The sequence below is a fragment of the Helianthus annuus genome, chromosome 11 (genome assembly GCF_002127325.2).
Source record: "Helianthus annuus cultivar XRQ/B chromosome 11, HanXRQr2.0-SUNRISE, whole genome shotgun sequence".
NCBI lineage: Eukaryota > Viridiplantae > Streptophyta > Magnoliopsida > Asterales > Asteraceae > Helianthus > Helianthus annuus.
Genome location: NC_035443.2, coordinates 13581264 through 13592196, shown reverse-complemented (window position 1 = coordinate 13592196; position 10933 = coordinate 13581264). Strand labels below are relative to the sequence as shown.

The 10933-nt window shown below is 40.2% G+C and overlaps 1 protein-coding gene across 1 annotated transcript; it reads left to right on the top strand.

The window, feature by feature from the left end:
* Positions 1-6419: 6419 nt before the first annotated feature.
* LOC118483884 lies at positions 6420-10265 on the top strand. The gene is made up of 2 exons (XM_035979606.1): positions 6420-8576; positions 8657-10265. Exons 1-2 carry the CDS (start codon positions 7064-7066, stop codon positions 9148-9150), a joined length of 2007 nt encoding a protein of 668 aa, XP_035835499.1. The 5' UTR covers positions 6420-7063; the 3' UTR covers positions 9151-10265.
* The last annotated feature ends 668 nt before the right edge of the window (positions 10266-10933 follow it).

Genomic DNA, 10933 nt, shown 5'->3' with positions numbered 1-10933 from the left:
AATGACCATGAGTGGGGCTCGCCAAAACCCATTAGATCTAACCCTTTGTTCCTTGGTCCAAACTGGATTAATGGTGCTTTAGTTATGGCCCTAATTTCGCACATGATCTAAGGTGTTTCATTCCTTGACTTATCATACTTATTGTACATGTATTTTCCCCGATAGTTGTAAAGCTTGAAAAACATTTAAAATGAAAAGGGGACATGAACTCACAGTATTGCGTCAGTGAGTAGAAGTAAATATGATTTCACGTGCGGTAGTCCTGAACAGTGTTGCGACCTACAATCGTTGTTATATTTGTTAGACACTTCGGTCTTTGTAAATAACTTGAGTACAAGTCTTGTGTCTTAAATATGTGTAAGACTTGTATGTCTTTATTGTTCGTTGAACTTTGTATTAGATACATTTATTGTTTAACCATTATATATATATTTTTCCAAATATATATATATATATATATATATATATATATATATATATATATATATATATATATATATATAAGTAATCGTGTATCTTGTATGTCATATACTCGGATCTGGTCCTCTTGATTTCGTGTCTAGTATGTATCAATCGTATACTTGTATTTCTTTACAATTTATGTCATTGGACTTAGCCCAAGAAATTATGATATTGGGCCCAAATAGTGTTGGACTTAAATAGTGTTGGGCTTTGGCCCATATGTTTGGTATTGGGCTTTGCCCATGAGTTATTGATATTGGGCTTAGCCCATGTATTTTGTTTAAGCCCATTATTAATATAAATTCTTTAAAAAGTATAAGCCCATTTATATAAAAATTATAGCCCATTTGAAAAATATAAGTCTTTCATTTTTATAAAAACATTTTTTATAAAAATTTACTAATTATGCTTTTTAAGTAATAAAAACATAATATTTTTTATAAGTTTTCAAAATGTCCGAATTTTGTTAATGGTAACGTAATTTTTGTGTCTGTGTCGAAAGATCGTCTAGATGTCGTATTAAGTCCTCGGATTGGTAATATGTCCATAAGTTCGTCCGTCGTCCGTTTTGACCATAATTTATGTCCGATTGTTCGTATTGTCCGTAACATGTCTTTAAGGCATATTTATATGTAGTTTTGTAAGACTTTAATTATAAAGTCTCTTGAGTTTATTATTACCATTTTAATCAAGTTCCTATCTTTGATATATATATAACTAATACACCAATTATTACATATCACATAACTTGTTAAAATGAACAAATATATATTTTCTCAAAAATATATATTTATCTAATCTTTTCTTTTTATAAAACCTTTCTTTAAATCTTTTTAAATCTTGTAAAGATTTAACCAAAAATGATAGTTTTTATAACATAATGTTTTTAAGAAAATTTGCTATATAACCTTTGTTTTAAGCACTTTGCCATGTTTAATAAACATATCTTTTTCTTTTCAAATCAACATCAACAATTTACTCATAACTTTTATAAACAATACACATAAGATTTATAACATAACCTTGTCAAGATGATCTCAAAATCATGTAGGGTTTTGAACTTGATCATAACATATGTTAACTAGTTCAAAAGCCAAGTTTACTTCTAGTTTTAACAACTTTTATAAAAATCTCATGTTGTATGTTACTTTTTATAATCTTGTAAGAAGTCTTGTTTTTAATTAAAAACCTTAGATACTTTAATTATACCATAAATTTTGATCATCCATTATCTTTTAAATTAAAAAAAAAACTTTAACATATTCATGTATACTTGTTAGATCATGTTTTTAGAACATCATCTAACAAGTTATACATATCTTAATCATCTCAACAAGATCAAATATGCAAATAACAAATCTTAATCACAACATAAACAAACATATACATATCATGATTTGTATTTTTGTTTCTTTGTATCTTCATATTATTATGTATGATTATTTTGTTTATTACTAGTTATAATAATAATCATAACATAAATAAGTAAGAAAAAAAAATAAATTTAGAAGCTCACTTCTAGCTCTAGGCTAGGGATGATCTAGATGATCTTAAGAAACAAAGAAGATGAAGATCTTGTTGGTAGAAAACTCTTGGATGGATGAAAATGCTTGATTTAGCTTACAAGTGCTTTAGATCTTCTTAGGTTCCATAAAACTCCATATTGATCATCAAAGAAAGTGATTAAGTAAGATGGGTTTTTGAAGGTGTTCTTGATGAAGATATGAAGATTGAAAGAGTTCTTTAAGTATGTGTAAATTAAGGTGTAAGTAAATGGGTAATGTGTTAGTGATTTAATCAAACTATGTTATAACCATGCCACCACATCTTCCACCTCAATTTAGATAAGTATCCATTAATTAAAATAATGAAAAAAAACAAAGAGTGGGGGGGGGGGGGGGCACTTGAAGTTGGCGGTTCAACATGGGGGGGGGGCATTTTGTGGTAAAAATGTGATGGTAACTTTTGTTAAGGTTAAAATGTTAAAATGGTTAAATGTTTAGGCTTTTATGGATTACCAAGTTTCAAGATGTTTCAAGACTTAAAATGATCAAGAATAGGATGAAAATGACCAAAAATAATGTTCACTAGTTCACTACATATGTCAAATTGTAGTTCGGGTAGTCTTTTGTCGCTCGTTCCGTAAGAAGATAGTCGAAAGGTTCGCTTATGAAAGTTGTAGGGAAACATTCAGTTATATATTTATATGATGTTCCCTATGTATTTTTCATATGGAATTTGAGTTTAAACAACCCATTTTGCACTTTGTAGTAAAAATACTAATGCTGAATTTTGCGGAAAAACATTGAAATGGTCATTTTTTTGGTGCTTTTTGGCAGTTTTCGGCCAGTTTTTATGCTACCGGACATTGGTAACATTTTAGACCAAACCATTGTATTTCCTATCAGGGTTTATTGTATAATTGATGTTGGACTTTCGTCTGAGTCCTAAAAATATCGTTACACTAGTTTCTGCGGATCCTGAGTTTTTGTTAGCACGCTAGTTTACTAGGCACTACTCTAGTTGTTTCGATGCACTGTTTACACTGTTTCAAATGTAACCACTAAAAATGAATCGTGTGCATCATAAATGAATATTCCATAAGTATTCTAAGATGTATATCATGAAATCATGCATTTCGGATATTCTAATCACGTATTTGTATAATGTAATTCATTGCTTTAAATTTAAGTAATTTACCAGAAAGTGGCAGTTGTCACATTCTCCCCCTGTTATTGAGAATTTCGTCCCGAAATTCGAGCTTTGTTATTCTTTGTAGGAGTCTTCGGAAACATGTGAGGATATTTTGCTTTCATTTGGTCTTCACGTTCCCAAGTATACTCAGGTCCGTGACGAGAGTTCCAACGAACTTTTACTAACTTGATACGACTTCTCCGTGTTTTCTGAACCTTCCAGCCCGTGACCTCAATAGGTTCTTCGGTGAATTGGAGGTTGTCGTCAATGTGAATTTCATCCGCAGGGATGATAACGGTATCTTGTGTTGGACTGTTTCTAAGATTCGACACATGAAACGTGTGGTGCACACTGCTAAGTTCATCTGGTAACTTCAACTTGTAGGCAACAGTGCCAATCTTTTCTAAGATTTCAAATGGTCCAATGTAACGTGGGTTTATCTTTCCACGCTTGCCGAACCTCGCTACGCCTTTCCAAGGCGAGACTTTCAACAAGACTTTGTCTCCGACCTCGAAAGATAATTGTTTTCGCTTTTTGTTTGCGTAGCTCTTTTGTCGATCGCGAGCCGCCTTGATACGGTCTCGGATCTGGAAAATTTTATCCGTAGTCTCTTGGACTAGTTCCGGACCAATTAACTGACTATCTCCTGTTTCCGCCCAACATAGTGGAGAGCGACGCTTTCGACCATAAAGAGCTTCAAACGGTGCAGCTTGTATACTAGTATGGTAGCTGTTATTGTAGGAAAACTCAACTAAAGGTAGATGAGTATCCCAATTTCCGCCTAAATCCATAACACACGCACGAAGCATATCTTCGAGTGTTTGGATTGTCCGTTCGCTCTGGCCGTCAGTTTGAGGATGAAAGGCCGTACTCAGATTAATTGCGATCCAAAGGCCTGTTGAAATGATTCCCAAATTCTAGAAACAAAACGACCATCTCGGTCCGAAATGATTGAAATAGGTACCCCATGACGAGCCACTATTTCTCTGACATAGAGTTCTGCTAGTTTCTCAGTACTATCCTTCTCCCGAATTGGCAAGAAGTATGCGGACTTTGTCAATCTATCGACGATTACCCATATCATGTCATGGCCTTTTGAGGTCCTGGGTAACTTCGTAATGAAGTCCATCGATATTTGCTCCCATTTCCAAACGGGAATCTCGGGTTGTTGTAACAAGCCCGAGGGTTTCTGATATTCAGCCTTGATCTTCGCGCAGGTTAAGCATTTTCCGACATAAGTCGCGATATCACCTTTGAGTTTAGGTGATCGATGTCGTAAGGTCGGTCAAAAATATAATTAAAGTGTCCTATTCACCTTTTACTAGTAAAGGGCAAGTAGGGTGTCGAATCCACGGGGAATCAGTGGAAAGTATGAAAGTTCGTTGCTTTAACTATTATCTATTTCTAAACTAATTGCTTTTTGTAGTTTGAGAATGATTGTGAAAACAAATGTAAATTATGATTGTAAACAATGATGAGAAAAGGGACCAATCTCCGGGTTTTCAGGTTATGCAGAAAATCAGGTTACTTAGTTACGACCAATCGGAAATCACATAGACATGATTTGAAAACTTGTTTTGATAAATAATTAACGAATAATATATTTGATTAATGATCCACAATCGAAACCAAAGGATTGATGCAAATGAATAGTAATTCAATTAATTACCAATTTCAGAGTTCATAAACATTAACCAGTTCAATGATTAAAGGTTTAAAACAATGACATCCTAGAATTTAATCTCGGTTGTTGATGAACAAACCAAATAATTGATGAACAAGAATGAATATGATAATCAAATATTGTTTAACCAAAACAAAAACAATAGGAACGACTAACCAAATGTTTAACCGAATCCTAATCCAAAAACACGTAACAATAAGAAAACCAATGTTCAAACACAAACCCTATTCCCGGAGACGGTCACGGGACGACTAGCCGCTCATGATGCTCGTACAACCCGTAATAGCTTGAAAGAGTGATGAAGACATGATGATTCGGATCTTGAGTGCGGGATATGATGATGTTGATGGGATGATTTTTAGAACTGAAGGTGTGGTGTACGGCTGGCCCCCAAAAAAATCGATCATCTCCTGATGATGAGATTGTGTGTTTTTTTAAAAACTCCCAAAGGCTGCTCCCCCTTATCGAATGGATGGCCCAAACTTTCATGGATCAAGAAGCCCACAATTGATGAAGGTGGCCCATTTAGGAGCTGAACAGTTCGTGATGGTCCCCCACTTTTGTGAATGTTGCTGCCCAAACTTTTGTGGATCCAGCCCATCATCGATGATGATGATAATGTTGTATATTCATATTTTGCTGTTGTTCAAATCCGTATGTCACATATTCAAACCATAAACCAAGACTTCATGTTTCTGTTTCTTTTGAACTTGATTATTGAAGACTCAAAAACCAGTTGATACGAACTGGCCAGAGTATAGCTTCAGATGATCCGACAAGAGACCTGCAAGATCACAAGAGACAAGCACACCGTTAGCCTCGACACAGGGAGGGGGGCCTCTCTGTGACCAAGCTCGGGCGTGAGAATAAGTATTTGTGAGGAGGAAATAAGTCAGGGAGAGAGAGAGTAGCGATTACCCCTTGCTGGAGACTTTGGCGGGGTATTTATAGCTTTTGGGTGTGCTGACGTGGCGAGTTAGTTAGGGTCGGACCAGTCGCTATCATAACGGTTATGGAGGTGGGGCCTTGTTAGTTACAACGAACCATCGTAGTGTCCGGTTCGTTTCGTGGTGCAAGGCCCGGTCCGATCTGTTTGTATCAATGATTCGGTCCGGTTAGGGACGTATCCTCATCAAGTCCCCCTAGTTCGTAATGTTTGTTTAGCAAAAATATCGAACTATTTGTCGGAGTATTCTGGGGTCCACGGTCTTTTGCTTGGCGGTTGTTTAAAATTTTGAAATTGGGCGGTGATCTAAGATTGGTGACCGTCAGTCGTTTTAAATTTCCCGCCCGATGTGACGGTTGGTGCGCGTCAGTTATCATGACGTGTCGTCGTTTGATTGGGGCTTTTGAGGCGGTTTCACGTCCCTATAAAAGGGGAAAGGTAATATTTTAATTTCACTTTATACCTTTTCCCTTCTTCGTCTTCCTCTTCTTTTTTTTTCTTCATCTTTGTTTGGCGATAGAAAACGACTCACTTGTTCAGGTTAGTAAGTTCTTTTTCCTATTATGGCGAATAAGAGCAATCTTTCTGGTTGCTTTAACATCTTGACTCAAAAAGGGTTAGACTGGTATGTGGAGAGTTATGCGATTCCTAGATCGCTAAACCCTGTACTTCCGAAAAAAGATACGCCTATCTATCCTTTCGTCCCGGGGAAGATTGGGATTTATACTCGTTTTTTCGACTACTGTAACTGCCGTCTGCCTCTGACGAAGTTCTTAGTTGAGGTTTTACTTTTTCACGAGGTACACTTGACTCAGGTGAATCCTTTTGGCCTTGCCAAGATCAGTCACTTTGAGTTGGCTTGTCGTAGCTTAGGGTCCGAGCCGGATTTGGATGTGTTCCGGGCCTTCTACAAGTTGAACCGGTCCGGAAATTGGTATACCTTTGAGGTTAGGGATAAGAGTTCTTGCTGCTATACATGGATCACCACGAGTATAAAAGACTGGAAGGATCACTTTTTTCTAGTTGACGATCGGTGCGTTCCGGAATTCATGGTGTGGAGGATAAAGAAGTCGAAACTCCCGCCTCCTCTTCCTGAAGATTTTTCGTATAACGAGAAGCTGTATGCCGATTTGATAAAAGAGGCCGGACGTATACAGAAATATCCGGAACACATCCTCGTCATGGGTCAGATCAGTACGATGTGGGCCGAACCGGAGTGGTATCCTACCCTTCGGTGGAACAAAGAGGGTTAGTTGTATGGAGTCCCTTGTACATTTATGTGCTACTTATTTATCTTCGAACCCCCTTTTTTTTTTGGGTTGGTAGATATTACTTATCATTTGTCTTCTTGTGCAGTTATGGGTTTGAAGGAGGCGCTACGGTTGAAGTCCTTCGATTCGAAGGAGCTGGATGTTCGTGCTACCAAGACTCCGAAGGGTGATACCCCGTATTTGCAACTTGTGCAACAGAATCTTTATCCAATTCGTGAGCCGGAGGCTCCTGGTGGTCAAGGTGCTTCGGGTTCGGCCCCTATTGTGTCGCCAGTCGCTCAGATTCAGGCGATGGTTACGGCGGATGATGCTGGGGGTCGGAAAGCTGGTTCGTCGATGACGAGGGGTTCCGGTTCTAAAATTATTATCGAGGATGAGGGGATCCATCTTTCTGTCGGAGATACCGAGACGCATGCTAGTGGTGAGAAAGGGGGTAATGATCGGAACGAAGATGGGGACGTCGGGGGGGATGGTGGAGATGAAGGTGAACAGCCTCAGATTGTTTTGAAGAGAAAACGGGCTGCTCCCACTAAAACTGACCCAAAGGCCAGGCAGCCGAAAAGGACGAAGGCAGATTTTAAAACAGTTACACTCGATGATGACGATCAAGTTACCGAATTCTCTACCGCTGGAGGTGTATTAGAAAACTTGGATGCTCATCTCCATGAGGGCCGCACCCCGCGGGATCATCCGCTGCAAACTCCTGTGAGCCCGTTGTCCTTTGGTAAGGGTGGTGTTAAGGTTGTTACGGACTTGCGCACATCCGATCCCAAGAAAATCGTGCCTTCTCCTTCGGGTAAGTTTACTACGGGAGTTGCGTCTAATGTGTCTAGGCCAAGCTCTTCGCCGTTTGATGGTGGGGACAGTGCTTCTTCCTCCCCTCTATGGTATGTCACTGAGGCTGTGTTCTTGTCTCGGGAATTAGGTTCGGGTGATTTTGAAGGTGCGGATGCGGCTCATGCTTTGGAGAAGTATGTGCCGGAATGGTCGCTGGTGAATAAAGACAGGATCGTGGATGCCCTTTCGGCCAAGATGTCTTTGTTTCATCTAGGAACTCCTGCGGAACATTCCCATTACCGCAAGATGAGTGGACCGGAGCTTGGAAATACCTTGATGCTGAATCAAGCTCAGTCGAACTCTCTGGTGGTGGAGACGTACAAACGTTGGGTCGAGTCGGAGTCATTGTGCCACAAGCTTAAACGCGAGATTGCTCATTTGAAAGGCGAGGGTGATGTCCGATCTAAAACGAAACAGGAGCTAGTGTCCCTGCGATCCCAAGTTGATCGACTGAAAGGGCAGGTATCGGAAGCCAAAGAAGTTACCAAGTCTTCTCAAGCTTCGGCCGCTGCAGCCCATGAAGCTCGTGACAAAGCTCTTCAAGATTTGGAGACTTTTAAGTCGAAATTTGCTGATTTGGAGAAAAAATTAACCGGTGTAGAGATGCAGCATGCCGCCGAGCTGAAGGAGATGCAGACATCTCATGATCAACTTCTGGCTGATTACCATCGCTTAGTTGATGGTATGTTTACTACCTTCTCGTCTTCCCCCTTTTTTTATATATTATTATTATTGATCCTTCAGAGCATTGTCTCTTTGCAGCTAAAGACGAAATAGAGAGAGCTCGTGAAAGGGAGATGGAGTCGCATAAGACAACGATTGATGAAGCAAGAGGGATGTTGATTCGGTGCGAGCGTGATATGATTGAGGCATACGCGCAATTATCGGAGCTAAAACTCACTAAGAAATGGTTTTTGACCGATGGGGTTGCATGGGTTGTGAAGTTGGTGCATCAAAGCCCTGAATTGGAGAAGGTGGTTGCTGACCTGGTCAACAGTGTTAATGCGGTTGGGGCGAATGAATGGATAAAACAGGGTTTTAAGGCCGCGCAGGATCTGGTTGGTTCTGCGGAAGAGGTTCCAGGTTATGATGCCGGAGCTCAGAGTGCCCTGGACGCTGCGGTAAAAGCTTTTGATGAGCTTAATATCTCCGTTCTTGACAAGGTAGCTGATTTGATAGACGAGCCCCTACCGGTTATTCAACAAAGAAGCAAACTTCCCATTGTTGGGGATGATGATGACATAGTTCAAGTTTAATGTTTTTTCTTTGTAATCGTACGATGTGTTTCGTCAGTATGCTTTGCTTGAAACAGTTTTAATCGTACAACAAAGATGCATGACTATTTTTGTGTTAAGTCATTTATTTTAACTTAGTTACTTAGCATTCGGTTTGCGTCCAAACCTTTGCCGTATACTTTAATTTGGCGATCGCACCGAATGAAGGTGCTTCGCCTGCTTAATAGATTTTAATTCTCTTTTGAACTATTTAAGCCTTCTCGATCAGCGCGAGGCATGGGTCATGGCCCGTTCGTGCACATTTAGGAATTTTGTTCGAACTTATATATATGCTACCTTTATGTTTATAAAGATATAGATCGCTTTATTTACTGGTTCGGGGAAAAAACATCCCGATTACAAAGGAAATAAAAGGTTATCGGGGTAATACCCTCCCGATTTACATACTGAAATTTGGAAATACTAAAAACGTAAATTAGCGATCTTCTTCAGCCGTAGCTGGTTGTTTACATGAAGCACTTTTTTAAGTGTACCCCATTCCATGTTCGAGGCACTGGGGTTCCGTCGAGCTTCTCTAGCACATACGAGCCCTTCTCACTGGCTTCCTTGACTCGGTATGGCCCTTCCCACTTTGGGGTTAGTTTGCCGGGGGTTTCGGTACGACTTGCGTCGTTGTTTCGGAGCACATAGTCTCCAACTTTGAACTTGTAGATTTTAGCCCGAGCATTGTAATACTTTTCGATTTTCTTCTTATACCGAGCCTCTTTGATTGCCGCTATGTTTCGGCGTTCTTCCAGCAGGTCAAGGTTGGACCGGAGTTCACGTTCGTTTTCTTCCCAATTCTTGCACCTTTGATTTGGGAGCCCGATCTCGGCCGGAATCACTGCTTCGGTACCGTAAGTCAAGCTGAACGGTGTTTCACCGTTGCTAGTCTTGTGCAGTGTTCGGTGTGCCCATGGGACGTTTGGCAATTCGTCCGCCCAACCTTTTCCCTCCTGACCTAGCCTTCTTTTTATGCCGTCGACGATGCGCCGATTGATCTGTTCAACCTGCCCGTTGCCCTGGGGGTGGGCAACCGAGGAAAAAACTTGGTTGATTTTTAACCTTTCACACCATCGCTTGAAGGGATTTTCTGCAAACTGTTTTGCATTGTCACTTATGATGTAGAGTGGTAGACCGAATCGGCACACTATTTGCTCCCAGAAGAATCGTGTCACATTATAGGCGGAGATGGTTGTAAACGGACGAGCTTCTACCCACTTGGTGAAATAATCCACCGCGACCAACAGATATTGTGCGCTTCCGCTTGATCTCGGAAAAGGTCCGACGATATCAACTCCCCATTTTTGAAAAGGCCATGCGGCGGTTACTGGTATCATTTCATTTTTAGCTCGGAGGCTGGTTGGTGCGTGCCTTTGACATTCGTCACATTGCTGGAGCTCTTTTACGGCGCTTTCATGCATCCCGGGCCAGTAGTACCCTGCGTTTTTTACCTTTGTTACGATCATTTTGGGTCCGGCGTGGATACCACAGATGCCATAGTGTATTTCCCGTATGATGTAACTAGCTTGCTCCGGATCCAGACACTTTAGCAATGGTCCGAGAAAGGTCTTTCGGTACAATCCTCCTTCCTGCATCTGATACTGGAGGGAGTTGATCTGGATCTTCCTTGCTTCCGCTTTGTCGGTTGGCAGAACGTCATGCACCAAATAATTAATTATCGGCGTCATCCATGTTTGTGGTGGAGCTTCGACCTGCATTACTTGCGGAGCTGCGATTGACGGTGTAGCTAATACTTCCACCC